The following is a 19,806-nucleotide window of genomic DNA, read 5'->3' as shown; positions in this document are numbered from 1 at the left end:
ACCCTTTGGTTCACAGCCCATGCTCAATCCACGGAGCTACACCAGCCAGGTATTTTGTAATTAAAAAAAAAATTGAGGCATAATTGACATGAAACATTATATTATTTTCAGGTGTACACCACAGTGATTCAATAATTGTGTACACTGCAAAATGATCACACAATAGGTGTGCTTGGTATCTGTTACTATACATAGTTACAAACATTTTTTTCTTATGATGAGAGATTTTTTAAGATCTACTCTGTTAGCAACTTTCAAGTACGCAATTCAGTGTTAATCACTGTAGTCACCATGCTGTCCATCACATCCCACGACTTATTTGTTCTATGACTGGGGGTTTGTACCTTTTGACCCCCTTCTCCCTTTTGGCCAGTCCTCAGCCCCCTGCCTCTGGCAACTGCCTACCTGTTCTCTGTATCTATGAGTTTGGTTTATAGATTTGTTTTGAGAAACCTATGCAAAGTTGTTGCTTTTGCAAAATGGATCTGACTGTGGCTTGTATTTTATAAAGAATAAAGCTGACTTCGTGTACCTTTGATCTGCTATGACACTTCTAATATTTGCAGATTTTACTCTCTAGAAAATTGCCTTCTGTTATCCACTCCGTGACCTGTTTATGGTCGTTGGCCTGCAAGATAGTCAAGGTTAGGGTGATCCTCACTGAGTTCCAGGTACGAATGTAACCTTCACCATCACCTTCGGGGTTAGGATCATCACCCTCATTTCATAGAGGGAAAAATCAGATCAGCCAAAGCGAGGTTGTGCAGCCCTCCCACGGACACGCAGTTAGTGGTGGAGCTGAGCCTTCCTCCTCACTCTCACTGACCCTTAGGTCTGTGTTTCCGTGACACTCACAGGCTACACACAGGCTACACACAAGGGGCGTCAAGTGACTTACTTCTGCAGGGTGTCGGAAAATCTGGATTCCTGCCCTGCTTTTACCACTTATGAGTTATGTGACTGTACCTTTAAAAAACATTATTTACTTTTTTTAAATGATAAAGGTAATGAATTGTTATAAAAGTTCAAATGTATAGAAATGCAGAGTGCAAAGTTCTCTTCTTTCCAATTCCACTCCTCAGAATTAACAACTGATAACTTTTTTTTTGGATCCTTCTCGACATTCTGGGCAAGTTATTTAACATCCTTCAACCTCAGTGTCCTTATTAGTAAAATACAGATAATAGCACCACTCTCGCCGGCTTCACAAGGGCGTTGCGAGGAGTTACTGAAAGGAAGCGAGGCATGGAAAGTGCTGATGGACTCCTCTAGGCTTTCCACCTGTCATCAGGCTCGAGTGGGTCGGTTGTGTGTCCCTCCCTGAATGTTCAGGGGTGCCATTCTCACCCCGTGTCCAGCCTAGAGGGCCCATGCCTTTGCTCCTTGACTCAGCTTTGTCCACCACTGACCTGTCTACCAAGTTCCCAAACATCAAGCCTCCAAACAGCATCCTTGCCATGCAAATGAACTGCCCCGGCTGGGGCCAGTTCCGGTGTGTGCACACGAGGTCCCACTGCGAGGAAGGAAGGGCTGGGGTCCGGAAGAGCTTGGCTGGTTCCCCGGAAGCCCTGCTCCCTCTCTCCCGGTGGGGCTGAGGGTCTTGATTTAAGGCCAGCACGTAAGGAGTACCTCTCTTCCCGTACCAGGCAATCTTTCTCATCACGTTATTTCAAAATATGTAAGAGGTGCCTTTTGTGGCGTGTGCTTAGGCACTTCTTCCTTCTCTGAGCACTGACCGCTCACCCTCCTTCAGGGCTCCCGAAGCCATCCCTCCCTGACACTCCTGAAGAAACCTGGCCCTGGAGCTGGCTGGAGCTAATCAGAATCTTTTGATTATTAATTTGGAATGTGATTCAGAGAAGCAAGATTTGTCAGGACACCTGAAGTTGGGATGGGAAGCTTTGGAACGATAAAGAAGTGGAGCTGAGAAAACACGAGAGAAAGAGTTAGAGGTAGAGATAGACAGAGCTTGAGAAACATGGAAGAAAGAGAGAGGAGGAGGAGGAGGAGGAGGAGGAAGAATGAAGTAATGGAGTCAGAGGGAAGTCAGGGGAGAGCTTGGTCAGCTCCAGAGACGTAGAGAGGGACAGTCCAGCTTTCAGTCCCCTTCAGCTCCCTGATCCCAGACCCTCATTGGGCTGGGCCCACATTCCTTTTTTTTCACTTTTATTTGTTTTTTATTTTTTATTGTTGTTCAAGTACAGTTGTCTCCATTTCCCCCCCACCCCAGCGATCCCCACCTCTCACCCTCAATTCTACTCTGCTTTGGCTTTGTCCATGTGTCCTTTATAGATGTTCCTTGATAACCTTTTCCCCTAATCTCCCCATTATCCCCTCTCACCTCCCCTCTGGTTACTGTCAGTTTGTTCTTAATTTCAATGTCTCTTGTTATATTTTGCTTGCTTGTTTGTTTTTTTTGATTAGGTCCCACTTATAGGTGAGATCATATGGTATTTGTCCCTCACTGCCTGGTTTATTTCACTTAGCATAATGCTCTCCAGTTCCATCCACGTTGTTGCAAAGGGTAGGAGCTTCTTCTTTCTCTTTGCTGCATAGAATTCCATGGTGTAAATGTACCTTAGTTTTTTGATCCACTCATTTACTGATGGGCACTTAGGTTGCTTTCAGCACTTGGCTATTGTAAATTATGCTGCTATGAACATTGGGGTGCATAGGTTCTTTTGGATTGGTATTTCAGGATTCTTAGGATATAATCCCAGCAGTGGAATTGCCATGTCAAAAGGTAGTTCCATTTTTAGTTTTCTGAGGAAATTCCATACTGTTTCCACAGTGGCTGCACCAGTCTGCATTCCCACCAACAGTGCACTAGGGTTCCCTTTTCTCCACGACCGCACCAGCACTTGTTTGTTGATTTGTTTATGATGGCCATTCTGACAGGTGTGAAGTGGTATCTGATTGTGGTTTTAAGTTGCATCTCTTGGATGGCTAGTGATGCTGAGCATTCTTTCGTATGACTCTGTGGGACTATGTTCTTGACCTTGAATTCTGTGAAATACTCTTACATCCTCCCATTGACTTTCCATATGCACATCTGAGAGAGTTGTGGTTATTTGCAGCTTTCAAATAAGCAGCAGTTGGATAGTACAACTGATAGTTTACATTTTGTGGCTCTTTTAATTAATATAAAGAAAAACTCTGCTGTTTGGAAAGTACTTTCTCTCTAGATGGATCAGAATAGCTCTGCGACCCTAGGTAAGCCACCCTGCTGATGGACATGCCATTAAGATTGAGTTGAAGTGATCAACAGATATGACATTTCCTTTATAATTAGGAGCAATTTTTTATACTTTTGAGTGGATTTTTAAACTGTCCTTTCTTTTGTTCATCAAAAAATAAAAGATAAAGGAGCTTGAATGACCAAGGTGACTAGGGACCTACCCTCTGGCGTGTGTTCATGTATACCCAAGTGAATTCATCTTTCAGGTGTAGTTACTCGATAGTCTTGATTTGGTTGGGGAGAAATCCTTGTTTTCGAATACACTTGTTACCATAGGACTTTTAATATTCTGTGGATGCACATACTACATGATGTAAAATTTGCAATGTTGGCATTCGAACACCTTTTCCCAAAGAATGATGGACTTTATTGCAGTTTTATTCAAACATCTGTTCTCCTGTAATTCCATGTGTTGTCTAATACGGCTTTTATTTGGAACTGATTCTGGGCTGTGTCGGGCTGAGAATTCATGTTCACGGTACTTTGCTGGAAACATGTGAATGGAATGTGCCTGTGGAGATGGACGTGGGAAACGCTGTGGTGAATGAGTTAAGGATATTGTTAGACGGGAACAGAGAAATGAAAGGATAAGGGGCAAGAGGGTGTGGGAAAGAGGTAGGGAGCCAGAGGGGTGCATCTGTGCAGTCTGGTGATGAGGTCTGTACATAGTCCAGATTAGAAATGGACCAGTGAGTACAGAATACTCGGAGTCTCTCTGCCTGTGGTCTGCTGTAGGGTCTCGTCACCTGTAAAAGCAAAGGTTGCTTGGGGCTTACACCACCATCTGTGTTCTCTTCATGTGCACCTGAAACCCCTGAGGATCAAATATTTCTGTGTGCTCCTGGGCCTTTTTTAAAAAAAAATCCTCATGTGGGGACATTCTTTCATTGGTTTTTAGAGAGAGAGGAAGGGAGAGAGAGAAATATAGATGCAAGAGAGAAACATCGATTTATTGCCTCCCGTATGCACTCACACTGGGGATTGAATCTGCAGCCGAAGTATGTGCCCTGACCGGGAATCAAACCCACACCTGAAAGGGACAGTGCTCCAACCAACTGAGCCACGCTGGCCAGGGCGCTCCTGGGCCTCTTGTATAGCGAAGTACTTTATTGTGAACAGGAACCAAAGTCTAGGAATAGGCTTTGAGGCAGATGCAGAGAATCGCTGCCTAAGACGGCTCTGAACGGCTAATTTGATGAGGGCTACGATAAACGACAGATGCTTTGAGACTGCCCTCGGGGAAAGAAAAGGAGAAAAAGCACAGAAAGCAAAGAGGTGAAATGGCAGCTCTTAATCATCTGCAGAACAGGAAGGAAGAGGAGATTCAGGCTGGGTCATTCATAATAACCCATGCCCTCCCTGCCCTGTAGTCCTTGGACCAAGGGGTAGGCACGTGACCCAAGCCAGCCAATCAGTCTTTCCTAGAATTTTTCAAATTTGGAGCTGGGAGACAGAAACCTTTTCCCCTGGTGAGGAAGTTATTTGGAATAAGCCCAGAACAATCTGTGGCTGCCTCGTGAAGGATCGTGTACATTGTGGACATGCCTAGCACGCCAAGAAAGGCAGCGATGAGACCCAGCAAGGGGTCCTGATGACATCCATGGTTCTGGTGCCCATGGTCCCTAGAGCCATTCCTGCCTCTGTCCGTCTTGTGGTTTGGGTATAGGAGCCTTTATACACTCTTTTTATGCTCAAATTAGCTTGAGTTGAATTACAGTCACTTGCAAATAAGAGTCTTGACTAACATGGTACAGATGGAAGCTGCTAGTTGTTGCCCGGGATATTTTAGTTCAGAAGAAAATAAGGAGAAGTGCTCAGGCAGGGTTTTTATTATAACCCACAGCCAACCTCTTTTTCTTATTATATTTGTCGATGTTTTGCTTTGTACTCAGAGTGCTGAAGTAACCCTATGGATATTGGGTCATTTTCCTTCCAAGGGGCAAGCTGGGACTTTTCTTTCTCAGGTGACCTGTGCCATTGTTCCTGGGTGGAGTGTCTTCATTGTGATTAAGTGTCTTGCTTAAGCAGCCCCTGTTAACTTGTGAGCTGTCTCATTTGCTCACAACTCAGAAGGTCCAGCCTCACATTGGGTTATGCAGGTAAGCTGCCTGTTACCTGAATGAACTGTTCTCTGGTGCAACTGTAGGCTTTGACATTCTTGGTTCAAGGAAGAGGAAATCTGGCTGTGCTTGTAAAATAGGCCTGTTAATGTCCCAGGCCTGTGTGTGGCAGTGGATGATGGGCCCATCCATGGTGTCTACTAGAAGAAGATTGGGTTATTCTTGGCATCTCCGTACATCTCGGGGAATGGCCTAACTGTGCATCTGGCCTTGTCAGTCATTGAAACCAAAAATGATGACATTACGATCAAGTCTTTATTTAGAAGAAGATCCAAGGCATTTGCACACCCAGATTCTTTGCTCTAGATGGCAAGAGGTCTGAGCTTTTGGATCAAACTGCCTGCTGTTTGCACAGAAGAGCAAGAGCCGGGTTGATATTTCCAGGAATACTGTTACCCTTGGAAAGCAGAGTGTAAAGTTTTAAGAAGGGAAACAGGGAAGCAGATCTGGAAGGACTGGTAAGATCCGGAGTTCAGGTATGTGGATGCGGATGTCTCAGAACTTGGGCTGAGGCTGGAGAGTGATGGAGAAAATCCCCCACACTAGGCATGGGAGGGACAGCATTTGATATGTGCATGTCTCCGCAGGAGGAAGATTAACCATACTGAGCCTCCTTCTGCTTCTGTCTTGGGCTTCTCTGGTGGGAGTACGGCTTGACTTCGATCAGTTTCAGACAGAGGCTGCATCAGGCAAGTTTGAGGACTATGCATGGCCACAGCCCCTACTCAGGGCATTGTCTTGGTACAGCCCTGACTAGTGGGCAAGGGGTCACATGATCCTGCTATGCTGCTCCTTGGCATGATGATTAAATGAAGCGTGGACATCTGAGCCAGTTGTGGGAGGGGATGAGCCCATCAATGTGTTATGCTGAGCCATTGGAGACTTTTCTGAGAGTTTGATTTAAGATACACAGAAACATTCTGGTTGTTGGCAGGCCCTAAATCTGAGAGGTCATGGATCAGGGCTGGGATAGGTAGTCCTCTGGCAAGGTGAGCACACAGGTGAGCACACAGGTGAGCTGGGCTGAGAGGAGACAGGAACAGAGTAAGTGTATAGAGATGCCTCTTGTGTTCCAGTTTCTGGTTCTAGTTTCCATGAGACCTGGACACAGTCCATTTCCTGTCCTTGGGTTTCCTAAAATCTCTGTAGTCTTACAGTAATCCACCCCCACTTTCCCACGACCTGCTTGGGGAGAGCTTCTCTTTCTTGCCACCAAAAGACCATTAACTAGAACAGATGCTAAGAACATGGTTAATGTGACAGCTACAAAGTGCAGAATTTAGCTGGATGAACCACTCTGCAGTCTGGGGTGACTTTATAAATGCATGTGTGTGCTTTGGGGGGAAGGGGTGTTCAATTGCTAGAGATAAAAGGACCCCCATAACCCTGTTCTCCTTCCTGTTTTTTACCCCCTTGGCTGCTCGCCATCTCCTGGCCCCAGATGCTGAGAGCTCTTTCTAGATGAAGTCAGAGGCTGTTTTTGTCTCTAGGACTCTGAGCCCAGAATCCCCTGCTCAGGAATACCCCTGTAACTCCCAGCCACCTGCACGTCTCCTTTCCCCCTCCCTTTGTACCACCTCCCCAGTACCCTACCCCAGGGAAACCAAAGGAAAAAATTAAACTCCTGGAACAATGTCTCTCTCTGGTGGGGGTGAAAGGGAAGAGAGCACCTTTCTACAAGGACTTCCACGTCTCTTCTCCTAGGAAGCCCCCAAACTCCAGCCACTGTTCTCTTGGAGCAAAGCTCTTCACAGCTCCAGGCTCTTCCCACATTGAGACAAACTCAGGTCAGGGTCACGTGGTCTGTGTTTGGGGATGGTAAGATGGGGATGGAAGGGAGCAAGGCAGGGGCTCAGGTGTCCTCACCTTGGTCACAATGGTGGAAGGGAAGGTGCTGTTGCTGTAGATCCAGCCGTTGGTACAGGGCTCTGTGGCCGCTGTGCCCTTGGCCTCAGTGGCATTGGGAAAGGGCGGTCCCCGCTGTGGGGAGGTGAAGCAGAGGCAGGACTCGGGCTGCCCCTGCTTGTCCCGGGGCAGCCAGGCCTCCAGCTCCCAGTCCTCGCTGAGGTTGGTGTTGGCAGGCAGGTGGCAGTGATGGGTGAGGATGGCAGCAGTAAAGTTCTGTAGGGTGATATGGGAGGTCAGCAGGAGCAGGAGGAGGAACAGCAAAGTCACCTGGATCTGCTGGAAGCTGCTGACAACCCCCAACTGCTGCAGGAGGTCATTGAAGGCCATGAGGCAGGACCGCTGGAGCTGAGGCCTCCTGCTCCCACACACCGTTCCTGTCTTTTGGTGCAGGGTGAGCAGGTGGAAGCGAAGGACTGGCCTTTGTCTCTCTGACTCATCAGTTCCCGGTCTGCTGTAGCCCTGGGCCTCCTGATGGCCAGTAGTAGTTTTTGTAACTTTTTCTTTTAAGGAATCAAGTTAAACTATGACCTGAGAGTCAGACATTCAATTATTAAGACTCACTGCATTAATGGTTTCTTCAAGAGGACCTAAAACCAGGTCAGATCTAAGGAGGGTCCCCACCCTGCCCCACAGTTTGGCGGTTTGAGTCTCCTGACTAGGCCTGAGCAGGTGGCCTCCTCCTTGGAGAAGAAGAGAAAAGTGCTAAGGTCAGGAAGGAAGGCCAAATCTCTGTTATAAAAACAAAAAGGCAAGCTTCAAAAGTCACTGCTATAAAAATAAAAAGCCCAGCTATGAACTCAGAGAAACTAGTTACAAAACACACATCTGGCATAGGACTTGTTTCTAGAATACATTTAAAAAAAAGCTTCCAATTCAATCATAAGAAATAAATAATCAAATTTGAAAACATGCAAAATTTTTGAATACTTTACCAAAGAACAGATCTAGATGGAAACAAGTGCATGAAAAGTTGCTCAACAACATGAATCACTCGGGAACTGCAAATTAGAACTATAGTAAGTTACCACCACACATTTACTACAATGGCTAAAATGGAAGGAGTCGATTGTACCAGGTGTTGGCAAAGATGTGTAGCAATTGGAACTCTCATATACTGCTGGTGGGAATGTAAAATGTTACGGCCACGTTGGAATATTGTTTGATTATTTCTTAAAAAGTGAAACATACACCTTACATATGACTCAGCAACTCCACTCTTTATATTTGCTTAAGTCCTGCCTGGCATGGCTCAGCTGGTTGACTGTTGTCCCACAAGGGGAAAGGTCACTGGTTTGATTCCTGGTCAGAGCATGTGCCTGGGTTGCAGGCCTGGTCCTTGGTTGGGGGTGTGCAAGGGGCAGCCAGTTGATGTTTCTCTCCCTCTCTTTCTCCCTCTCTTTCCCTCTCTCTAAAAATAAATAAAATCTTAAAAAAGAAAGAAATAGAAGCAGCCTATGTCTATGCAAAGGAGGGACATGAGGAAACTTGCAGTGGTAGTGAATAAATTCCTTGTCTTTGTTGTGGTGGATGGTTTCACGGGTGTTTGCCTCTGTCAAAACTCATCAAAATGTACACTGTGAATATGGACAACTAGTTATCTATTGTACTCCAATGAAGCCGTAGAATAAATGAGTTAATATGGCTTTGACTGCAGATCACAGAAAACCAACTCACAATGACTTAAGGAAGAAGGAGGATTTATATTTGAATTCCCAAAGTTAACAATTAGCGGTAGATGGCTTTGGCTACGTTAAATCAGGAGCTCAGCAACATCATCCAACCGCAGGTTAGTGCCATCTTTCCACTTTGTTATTCTCAGTTGTTGCCTTAGTTCTTGCTCTGTTGGGTCACAAGGTGGCTGCCACAGTTCCGGATATCTCATCAGACTCAACATTATCTACCACCTAAATCTGCACCCTGACCAATGCAGGGTCCAGGTGCCCGCCCTCTTGCTCACTGCGGTTGCACCCGAGTGCCTGCGAGCTCCTAACTGTGGCTTCACATCCTTCCAGGAGTCTGCATCTGCTGTTGTGAGCACTTGGCTAGGCTAGGAGAGGAGGTCCCTGTCCAGAATTCCTGCAGGACAGGAAAAGGACTGGACATCTCAACGTGGAAAGACTCTACGGGGAAAACGAAGGATTGCCTAGGATCAAGGGAAGATGGGAAATGAACAGCCTCAGAACGCAGAAAAGCCAGAAGTAGCTTGTACTCTGGAAGACAAGCAAAAGTTAGAAAATGAGGGAAAGAGAGAAAACAAGAGAAAGACAGAAGATGAGGAAATACTAGGGGAGAAGGAAAAACCAGAGAAGGAGGGAAAGGTGAGAGAAGAGGGAAAGCAGCCAGGGAAGCAAGGGCTGCAGAGAGGCGCCCAGCTGGGGATGACGCGCTAGGAAAGCCAAGAGAAAAACCACCACAGGGCCGGCTCAGTGCCTCAGGGAGGCCGTACCCAATGCGCATCTGGGTGGCAAGGGGATGGTGGGAGAATTTGGCGATATGGCTAGGGTGGAGGATGAAGTGAAGAAAACCAGACAAAAATCAGCGGGGAGGTTTATGTGGATGGGAAAAAGTTCACAGGACCCGTTCCACACGAGGGCCCCAAGGGGACCCAGGGGTGCCCGTAGGGCCCTATATAGGGGCTTCGAAGACATTCCTTTCGTGTAGTGCCCCTGGCAGGTGTTTGCCAGGCCCACACTTTAACCTTACACTAATGCTTTGCTTTATTTATTTATAAAGAAGATTTTATTTATTTATTTTCAGAAAGAGGGGAAGAGAGGGAAAAAGAGAGGGAAAGAAACACCAATGGATCAGTTGCCTCTCACACACCCCCAACTGAGGGCCTGGCCCACAACCCAGGCGTGTGCTGGAACCAGCGACCTTTTGGTTTGTGGGACAACACCCAACAAAAACAAAAAGAAAAACAAACAAAAAGACCTTGACCAATTCAGGCCCTAATAGGCTGCCTGGTTTCTTCTCTGGATCTCCTTGTGTGTGGGCTTCTCTTGGGGGAGGAGTTTAGGAGAATCGGCAACAGACTTCCTTTGAGCTGGTCAGGGAAACTGAGTCCCAAGCTCATTTAGCTTATCACTACAGCTTTTGGCAACAGAGTCAGCTCCTGTTCTAGGACTACAGCACAAAACACGGCTAAAAGAACGTTGTTTGATGGTTCTCTTGGAAGAGGGGGAACAATGGGCAGTGGGGTGCACCCAGTGCTTTCCTTTTGCTCCCTCTACCTATGACAAAAACCTTTCACAGCTCTAAAAACATATGAAAGCAAGGTGAGGGTTTCATGGGGAGGAACCTAGGAGGGCCAAACTTAAGTGGCTACAAGGCCAGAGGGTAACGTCTATGTGTGAGCAATAGGGAGTGGTGAGGACTATGGCAATCTAGACAGTACGACGCTATCCCTCCCAAAAAACAGTGCATGAGCAAATGAACCTCCTGGGCCAGTTTGACACCCCCGGAGGAGTCCGAGAAGAAGGGTGTGCATCAGTTCCTGACGGCTGCTGTAACAAATGGCCACAAAGTTAGTGGCTGAAAACAGCATGAATGAACTTCCTTATAGCATGGAGTCCTGGGGCCACGTGGTTGAGGACGTTCCTGAGTGTGCCATCCTGGCTAGGACGTGCTCAGAGCGCGTGGGGAGAGCCCGAGGGAGGTCACAAAGGCCCTCCCAACTCTGGCTGAGGACAGGACCTTGTGGTCCAAACTGGACACAGCATCTGAGGCCACTAGAGTGAGGTGTGACAGTATCAGAACTCAGGCTCAGAAGTGAGGGGTTGGGATGTGAGCCAGTGTCCGGGGGATGAGTCTTTGGGGACACAGGTCAGAAGTGCTTTTTTTCCGAGGAAAAGGTCCATGGAAATGAGAGGCCAGGGCAGCTTCCATGGATTTGGCAGTGACATTGGGGCTGAGGTCACAACCAGGGTCAGGGTTGGGGATGCAGAGCTCACGGCAAGGCTGAGGACAGGGAGTGGGCCCCTGTCACCGAGCTGGGCCTCCTGGTCAAGGACATGAAGATCAAGTTCCTGGAGGAGATCTATCTTCTCCCTGCCCGTCCAGGAATCTGAGATCACTGACATTTCCTGGGGGCGTCCCTCAAGGACGAGGTTCTGAAGATTATGCCTGTACAAAAGCAGGCATACGTGGGCCAGAGGACCCGGTTCAGAGGGAGATGGGGTGGGGGGGCGAGGTCTGGCATGGTTTGTAAAGTCCTGGGGGCTGAAGGCAGGGACTGGACTGTATTACCTTGTGGGCTGGAAGCTGGCTGATGTGGAGTGGCTGTTACCTTTAAGATGAGACAGACAAAGAGAGATGCTGTGCACAGAAAAACATTTTAATGATGTGGTCTTGGTGGAATCTCTTCAGAGAGGAGCCCCTGGGGAGGGGCTTCCCTGAATCACAGCCCCCAACACTTGGCCTGCCATCCCCCCTTCTCCCTCCTTCTGTGGGTGGCCCAGGATCTGGAGGACCCCCACTCCCTTTAGGGCTCTGTCAGGCCCGTTCTTGGCACTCAGGGTCCACTCTTCTCTCGTGCAGAGGGCTGGAGTGGGACCATCTGCTTCTGTTGCTCTTGCTGCTGTCGCTGTGGTTTTCCTCTCCTCCTGAGGGTGGCAGAGTGGTGCCCTGGGTGTGCAGCCTGCAGGCCGGGGCTGGGAGCTGGGGGTGCCTGTGCCCAGCCACCGGCTGTCTGTCTCAAACACCTACCCCTCCCTGCAGCTGGGAACCCCAGGAAGGACTCTGGGAGACTCAGGCAATTGGGGAACTGGGAAAAAGGAGCCCTGGCCTGGAAAAGGAGGCCTGGGTTTGAGTCACACCGCGGCCTGGATGTGTGACCTGGGGTGAGCCTCTGCTCCGCTGTGGGTGGGGCCCCACCTGTTTTCCACGTCTTGCACCGTGTCCGGCAGTGGATGGCCCAGGGTCTCTGGCAGGAAGGCAATGGCAGCACTGGCAACCACGGGGACAGTGCCGAAGATGAAGAGAGGCATGGGGCGGTAGAGCTCAGCCATCATGGTCACCAGCGGGCTCACGATGCTGCCCACTCGGGCCATGGTGCTGCCCATCCCCAGGCCTGTCTGTCTGTGGGGCCCACAGGGGGTGGGAGCTGGTTAGTGTTCTGTTCCCCATTGATTAGCAAACGAATTTGGCATTTGTTTTAGAGATTAAAAGAAGAAGAAGAAGAAGAAGAAGAAAACAGGTTGGGAGGGGCTCTGGCCAGAGAATCAGGAGCCTGATTTTGCCTCTGCCCGTAACTTGCTGTGAGACCTGGGGCAAGTCCCTTTTGCTTTCTGGGCCCAAGTTTCCTCAGCAGTCAGTTCAGACAGCTGGGTTAGGCCCCTTGCCCTCAGATCACCTGCGGGAATTCTGAGTTTCGGTTGCTCCAGCCCCACCTGGACAGGCCTATGGGATTAGAATCCCCTGGGGAAGGATCAGAACGTGGGAGTGAGGATCATTTTCTATGAGGGCAGAGGTTAAAAACATTGACTCAGGAGACACATTGTTTGGATTCAGTCCAAGCTTGTTCACTTGCAAGCTGTGTGGCCTTGGGCAAGTCACTTAACTTCTCTGTGGCTCAGTTTTTTCATTTGTAAAACGGGAATAATCCCAATATCTACCTAATAGGCTTGTTGGGAGGATTAAACGAGTTGATAGTTGCAAACAGTTTAAGACAGCACCTGGCACACAGCAAGTGGCTTATGCAATTATTCTTCCCCCCATATCTCAGGAGGGCTCAGTTCAGTAACCATGACCATGACCTTCAGGGTTCTCGTGCCACGTGGCTCAGGGAAGCCTGACATTTCTTTGACATCTCCTAGTTAATTTTACTTCCCATTCTTTTCTTTAATTAAGATTTTATTTATTTTCAGAGAGAGGGGAAGGGTGGGAGAAAGAGGGGAGAGAAACATCAGTGTGTGGCTGCCTCTCACCATGCCCCCTACTGGGGACCTGGCCCACAACCCAGGCATATGACCTAACTGGGAATCGAACTAGTGACCCTTTGGTTCACAGGCCAAACTCAATCCACTGAGCCACACCAGTCGGGGCTACATCCCATTCTTAATGAAGACGTGTGTTTCTCGTTTCTTAATTCAATAACCCTTCCTCCGCCGAATCTTGGCCCGCGGGGAAGGACTGCTGTGTTTATCACCCAGCTGGCGCGCCGTCAAGTCTCACCGTTGTTAAGTGATGGGGAAGTACTTTCACGTTTGTGGTCTTCGATTTCAGACCTACCACTTGGTTTACAGGTGGAATTTCGATTTGGTGTCAGATCAAGGGGGGATTTCAATTCATTGCCTCTAAGACAGGGGTGCCAAACTCATTTTCACCAGGAGGCCACATCAGCCTCCTGGTTGCCTTCAAAGGGCCGAATGTAATTTTGGGACTGTATAAATGTAACTATTCCTTAACTAGGGGCAAGGAGCTCAGTGCTGCCGCCGGGTAGAAACAAGGCGCCCGCAGGACTGGATAAAACAAGGTGGAGGGCCGGATTTGGCCCGAGGGCCTTGTGTTTGCCACCTATGCTCTAAGACGGGTCTTGGCTCCCTACTCTCTCAGTTGAGCCACCTTCTGAGATCTTCTAGGGTCAGGTAAGGGCTTAGTTGGTAGTCACACCTGTGTTGGTCGGCCCACCAAGTGTGCACTGCGTGGCTGCTGCGTACCTTGTACTGATGAGTGCTGGGGAGGGGCTTTGGGCGGGGGCACACTGGGCCATGCTCTGGGGTCTGACCTGTGCGTGGGGGAATGTTTTACCTCAAGACTCCTCATGAGGCTCCCACTCACCGGATCGTTGTGGGGTACAGCTCCCCAGTGTACAGAAAGATGCAATTGAAGGCAGAAGCCAGGCAGCCCTTCCCCAGCACAGCGAGGGAGGTTCGGACAATGGATTGATCTGGAGAGAAAGGAAGGGAGTCAGCAGAATCTTGGAAGTGGGGGCAATTGGCTCCCCTCCCTTGTGAGACGTTGAGTCAGGTCTGGCGATGACGCCCAGGAAGCACCTGCGTGCTGGTGAGTGCTCACCCTGCGGCACCACCCCGTTGACCAGGATGCAGATGCCAGCCAGAAGCAGGGAGGCCATCTGGGCGGGCCGGCGGCCCAGGGAGTTGATGACTAGGAAGCACACAAGCTTGGCAGGCAGGTCCACAGCTGCGAAGATGACCTGGACGAGGTAGATGCTGACCCCGAAGCCTTGCAAGTCCATGACCAGCCCGTAGTAGGCAAAGCTAGTGGCAAACCTGGTGGGGAGAGAGCAGGGGTATGGAGTTTGTTCGGAAGGCTTAAAAGGAAGGGTGCTCATTCAAAACAGGAGGGAGCTGCAGTGAGTACCCTGCTCAATAAGGAGCTGGAATGCGCCTCCTTGGTTAATCTCTCTTCAGACATTAGTATCCAGTTTAAATATTGGAGTAGCCTTGAAATACACCCAATTCTGTCACTTGGTTGTTATGTAGGATTTACATAGTTTCAGTCTTTTTCTTATCTATTGACACTGGGCTGAGGCAGGACAGGTGGATAGTCTGAGCCATATCGTTAGGGCCAAAGTGTTGGGAGCAGCAGCAACAGCCTGCCGGGACCTGTCCTTGGTGCCGGGGATGGGAGCTGTGTTTCTGAAGATGTCAAAAGCCCACAAAATGACACTCAGGTTATTGGATGAAACTCACAACCGAGAGCAAATCGAGAAATGGAAACAGAATTTGTTGGTGGGATTGTTCCTTTTGACCGTGCTTCCCTGAATGGTCACAGGATTGCCTTGGCGGCAGGCTGGTGAAGGTAGCTGTAAGAAGGGTAATTGGGTGCGTTGCCATGGGAAAGGCAGACATTGGGCTGAAACCAGCCTTCGCCGAAGTGTCGGTCTGGAGATAAGCTTTAGGCATCTTACTGCCTCGCCTGTGCTTGTGGCCAAGGCCAGGGAAGTCTCCAAATGCTTTGCAAGCCCAACTGGTCTCTGCTTCATGATGTCCTTCTGTTGATTTGGGGACCACTGATCCTGGTGAGGTTTTCTAGTGTTTACTGGAACAGAGTTGATAAAAGGAGGAGGCGAGGGAGACGTCGATGCCCAGTTGGGACTCTGGAGCTGAATTGAGGATGGAGGTCAGCTGGTCCTTCAAGACCCTCCCCTGGTGCTGGACTTCTGCCCTCACTGCAGACCCGCTGACGTTTCCTCCCTCTCATCTGACTCTTCCCACCCAGGGCATGTACTCTCTCCCCTACAGCTGTCTGTGGGTCTGTCTGTCCGGGCCTACCACAGCATGGAGAGGCAGAGGAAGAGGTGGCGCAAGGCGGGGCAGCGCAGCATCTCCATGGCCGAGGCCTGGCCTTTACCCATGGCCAGCTCCTTCTGCAGACTGGACTGGAGGACCTGCCAGGATGGGCAGGGCTCAGGGCCTGGGCTCATTCAGGAGCTCCTCTCAGCTCAGCCCCTTACTCAGGGAAGTGCCCCCTGAGTCCTGAGACCAGAGTTGGGGTGGAGCCCAAGGTGGTGTCGTGGGAAGCGTTGGGGGTCTCACCTCCATATTCAGCTTGGCCCCCTCATCCCACTTCCCATTGATCCGGGCCACTCTCTGCAGGGTGCTCAGGGTGAGGTCCAGCCTCCCGGAGGTGGAGTACCAGCGGGCTGACTCCACAAAGAACCTGGGAGTGGGGGGTGGGTGTGGATGTTGGCATGACTTCAGTTCCAGTCGGCTGGGCTGGGGGCAGGGGGTGGGCTTTCTAGGGTCCTGCAGTGGGATTTCTCTTAAGTCTAGGAACCCAGAGGCTTTGTCAAATCCATCCCTTTAGGACCACAAAGCAGCAGTGCCTAGCTTGGTGATGACTCACTGTGCAACCCAGGAACTCAGCTCTTGGGAGCTGGGTAAAGGGCACAGGACAGGCGGGCTGGAGACCTGGGGGAAGCTGGGGAAAGCGGAGAGCTGGACACCTTGGGACAAATCCCCCTACAGCCTGTTTCCCCATCTGTCAGACTGAGGCTTGGCCTGGGTTTGACCTTCCGGCTTTGACCTTCTCTGATTCTGTGGGGTAGGGTATTTGGCAAGATCTGGTGGGGGGGGATTGTCTCATCCCTTGCAGCCCCCTGGGCTTTTGTGGCACACCTGCCCACCCTGGTCCCCACGTACCAGGAGCAGATGAAGGAGGCGAAAAAAGGCACAGAGAGCAGCAGCTGCAGGTGGCGCCAGTGGGGCACGGCGTAGGCCAGGCCGGCCAGGAGAAGCTGGCCCAGGCTGTAGACGTAGCCGTTCAGGGTGCCCACGAAAGCCCGTGTGTGGATGGGCATCCACTCCATATCTGGAAAGAGTGTTAGACAGAGCGATGCAACTCCCTGGACCCCCAGTGGGTGGAGGCCCTGGGGCAGGCAAAGACCCTTCTCTGCATCCACACCTTGGTCTGTCCCAAGGCTCAGTGGGAGATACACTGAATGAGGGTGCGTGCCAGGCAGAGAAAGTGGAAGACTTCCAGTGGAGGGAGGGGTGGAGAGCTGGGTTTGGGATCCCCAGGAACCGTCCCCTCCACTCCTCTGCTGTGTGTTGGCTCCTCCCCACACTATTCCTGGCTAGGGCCTCCTTTCCCTCCAGTGTCTCTGACCACTCAGTCCGTGGTCAGCAGCAGCCACTCCTCCGGTTTCGCTCAGCCTGGGCCAGGTTTCAGCCTCAGTGGCCAGAGCAGCTTGGAGGAAGCAGCTGCTTCCTTCTGTCCCGGAGAGTGGAGGTGGGAGGGAGGGCACCCCTGCAGCGGTCTGAAGAGGCCCAGCCCTGCTCCTGGTGGGCTCCTGGGGCAGCCTTCTCTAGGTGTCCTGCCCGGCCCTAGCCTAGTTCCGCTTAGTTCCTGCGGTTCAGAGAACCCCAGAGCCCAGATTCCCTGCTGCAATTGCAGATGGCCTTGAGTAAATCCTTTCCCTTCTCCCCAGCCTCAGGTTTCTCATCTGGGGAACACGGGGAAGGGGAAACCCGGCTCATGGACAAGCCACGCTCAGTCCACATGTGTTCTGCCTACATGATGCCGGCTTGCCCTGTGTTGAAAACATTAGAATGAATTGCCAACATTAATAATTTGGGATAATTTACATTAATAAAAAGGAAGCGGGGAGATCTGTCAGCCCTGAGACCTGGCTGTGGCCCCTCGGGTACAGTCCTCCCCACCCCCCAGTGCCTCTTGTACCTGGTCTGCTGCAGTCATCTGCGGGACCTGCTTGTCTCTAACAGTGGCGTCTGCAAGCCCAAATCTAACTGAGGGGCCAGGATGGTGTAAGCTCCCCCCAAAGGCTGTTATGCTGGCTGAAAGGGCAGTCCCAAAGGGCAGACCAAAAGCAGGCAGAGCTTGGGAGGGGCAGGCTAGGAAGGGAGGCTGGAAAGCGGGTGCTGGGCTGCGTGGTGACAGGAGAGTGGGTAGGGACCCGCCCTGCCTTCCCGGCACCCCTCACTTAGGGTCATGCTGTTGAGGGCGATGCCGGCTATTGACATGCCCGAGAGGAGCCGGAAGGCACAGTAGACGGGGAAGGTGGGAGCAAAGGCTGCACAGGTTGCTGACACAGCTGTCTGCAGGTGGTTCAAGATCAGCACCTTCCGGCGGCCCAGCCTGTGGGGGAAGGAGCACCTGTATCAGGGGTCCTGAGGACCAAGGGGGTCGGGCAGGGTGGGGAGAGCAGTGCTTGCCCTGGGTTAGGTCCTCGGTGGGGGGTCTGTGAGGACCTGTGAAGTGTCACGAGGCTGGTGCTGGAGGGCCTCACAGCAGCCTCAGCTGGGCATGCCAACCTCCCGCCTAGGGCCCTAGGCCCAGCCGAGGAACCCCCAGTCGCAGCCCAGCTGCTTAGCCCTACCAGGGACTGACCTGTCTGCCAGGTACCCGAACGCCATGGCTCCGAGAAGCACCCCTACCATGTACAGGGACTGAGCCAGCTGGCGTAAGGCCCTGTGAGAACACACGAGGTCCCACTGTGGGGAGAGGGGACAAGGTCACCCCGAGCTTCAGGGTGGCACCCCCAGCCCCAACTGGCACGTCGAGGTCTGTCACCCTCTTCCCCTGACACTTCTCTCGTCTCCCCGATCCCACGAGCCGACTGTTCTGGACTCCCATATTCACCTTTTCTACCAAGGCCTCCCCATTCTGAACTTTGTCTGTCTGCCCATTGTGGCCGCGGGGGCATTTGAGACAGTATGTGTATGTGTGTATGTTTCTGTCTGTCTGTCTGTCCGTTTCAGAGGGGAAGGCACAGTCTGGATAGTGCACAGAGGGGCCCAGGCGTGCTCACCTCGGTCACGATGGTGGAAGGGAAGGTGCTGTTGCTGTAGATCCAGCCGTTGGTACAGGGCTCTGTGGCCGCTGTGCCCCTGGCCTCAGTGCCATTGGGAAAGGGCGGTCCCCGCTGTGGGGAGGTGAAGCGGAGGCAGGACTCAGGTTGCCCCTGCTTGTCCCGGGGCAGCCAGGCCTCCAGCTCCCCGTCCTCACTGAGGTTGGCGTGGGCAGGCGGGCGGCAGTGGTGGGTGGGGATGGCGGCGGTGAAGTTCTGTAGGGTGTTATGGGAAGACAGCAGGAGCAGGGGGAGGATCACCAGAGAGACTTGGATCTGCTGGAAGCGGCCGACGCCCCCCAACTGCTTCAGGAGGTCATTGAAGGCCATGGAGGACAGGCCCAGCCGCGTGGCTGGGAGCTGAGCACTTCTAGTCCCGCGACCTCCGTCTCTGTGCCTGCCTGCTTGCTGTCCCTGGCTAGAGGAGAGGGGCTGCCGCGGCTTCCGCAGCTGAGTGGCTCCTAGAGCTGAATCTGAGCTGTCCCTGTGGGGGGGGACAGCAGCCCAGCCGGCGCCCCTCCTTCCCTCTCTCTGCCTCTCTGTCCCTCCCTTTCCCTTCTTTCTCTTGTAGCCTCTCTTCTCACTTGGTAGGGGCTCAGGGTCTGCTGTAGCCCCAACCCCTACAGGGTAGCATTTAATTCTTGGCAAGGAGGGATGGAGTTAAAGTGTGACTTAGTTTCAGAAGGATTAACCCTCCAAATATTCTGGTGTCAGTGGAATTTCTCCTCGTGGGTATAAAGGACAGGTGAGGGTGGACTGAGGTGGGGTGGTGGGAAGAGATGGACTCGGGGGGACCCATCTGGGGGCAGGAGGGGGCAGGGTGGGACCTATCAGTCTTCCTTTTAGTGAGAAGGGGGTTCTGAGAAGTGTGGTGGCCTCTTGAGGGGCTTCTGTCTTTGTCAGCAGACAGGATGCAAACACTCTGTCTCTGGGAAGGGTTGCCACAATATAAGACACACAGTTAATTTGAATATTAGATCAACAAGTTTTTGTGTTTTTTTTTTACTGTAATCGTGTCCCTAAAATCACATGGGACATACACTAAAAGATTATTCATTGATCTGAAACTAAGATTTAACTGGGCATCCTGTATTCTCACTTGCTAACGTTGGCAACCCTGGTCTTCGGTCTTCCGGGGTCAGCTCGCATCTTATAGGACCAGAGCTTTGTTCAATCGAAGGAACAGCGCGGGTCAGAGGCTGCTTTTGAAGGAATGGGGCCTGAGACCGACATCCCACGAGATTCAGGGGTGCCGACCTGCGGCTCAC

The 19,806-nt window shown here is 51.2% G+C and overlaps 2 protein-coding genes and 1 pseudogene across 2 annotated transcripts in view; 1 reads left to right on the top strand and 2 right to left on the bottom strand.

Moving 5' to 3' along the window:
• Window positions 1–7,593, bottom strand: part of LOC112317379 (solute carrier family 22 member 6-like) — a 33,247-nt gene extending 25,654 nt beyond the window's left edge. Inside the window, 2 exon segments of the mRNA XM_071221359.1 lie at window positions 1,410–1,513; window positions 7,225–7,593. Of these exon segments, the coding sequence (XP_071077460.1) occupies window positions 1,410–1,513; window positions 7,225–7,593 (473 nt within the window).
• A 1,408-nt stretch (window positions 7,594–9,001) lies between these two features.
• Window positions 9,002–9,927, top strand: LOC112317380 (transcription elongation factor A protein-like 4; annotated as a pseudogene).
• Window positions 9,928–11,585: 1,658 nt separating this feature from the next.
• SLC22A6 (solute carrier family 22 member 6) lies at window positions 11,586–19,145 on the bottom strand. The gene is made up of 10 exons (XM_045183379.2): window positions 18,500–19,145; window positions 18,079–18,182; window positions 17,672–17,826; window positions 16,371–16,539; window positions 15,765–15,888; window positions 15,501–15,616; window positions 14,281–14,495; window positions 14,044–14,152; window positions 12,139–12,342; window positions 11,586–11,867 (listed from the first exon to the last, which is right to left on the bottom strand). Exons 1-10 carry the CDS (start codon window positions 18,866–18,868, stop codon window positions 11,777–11,779), a joined length of 1,656 nt encoding a protein of 551 aa, XP_045039314.2. The 5' UTR covers window positions 18,869–19,145; the 3' UTR covers window positions 11,586–11,776.
• Between the last annotated feature and the right edge of the window lie 661 nt (window positions 19,146–19,806).

Source organism: Desmodus rotundus, chromosome 5 (genome assembly GCF_022682495.2).
Source record: "Desmodus rotundus isolate HL8 chromosome 5, HLdesRot8A.1, whole genome shotgun sequence".
Classification (NCBI taxonomy): Eukaryota; Metazoa; Chordata; class Mammalia; order Chiroptera; family Phyllostomidae; genus Desmodus; species Desmodus rotundus.
This window is presented reverse-complemented; position numbering and strand designations above follow the sequence as displayed.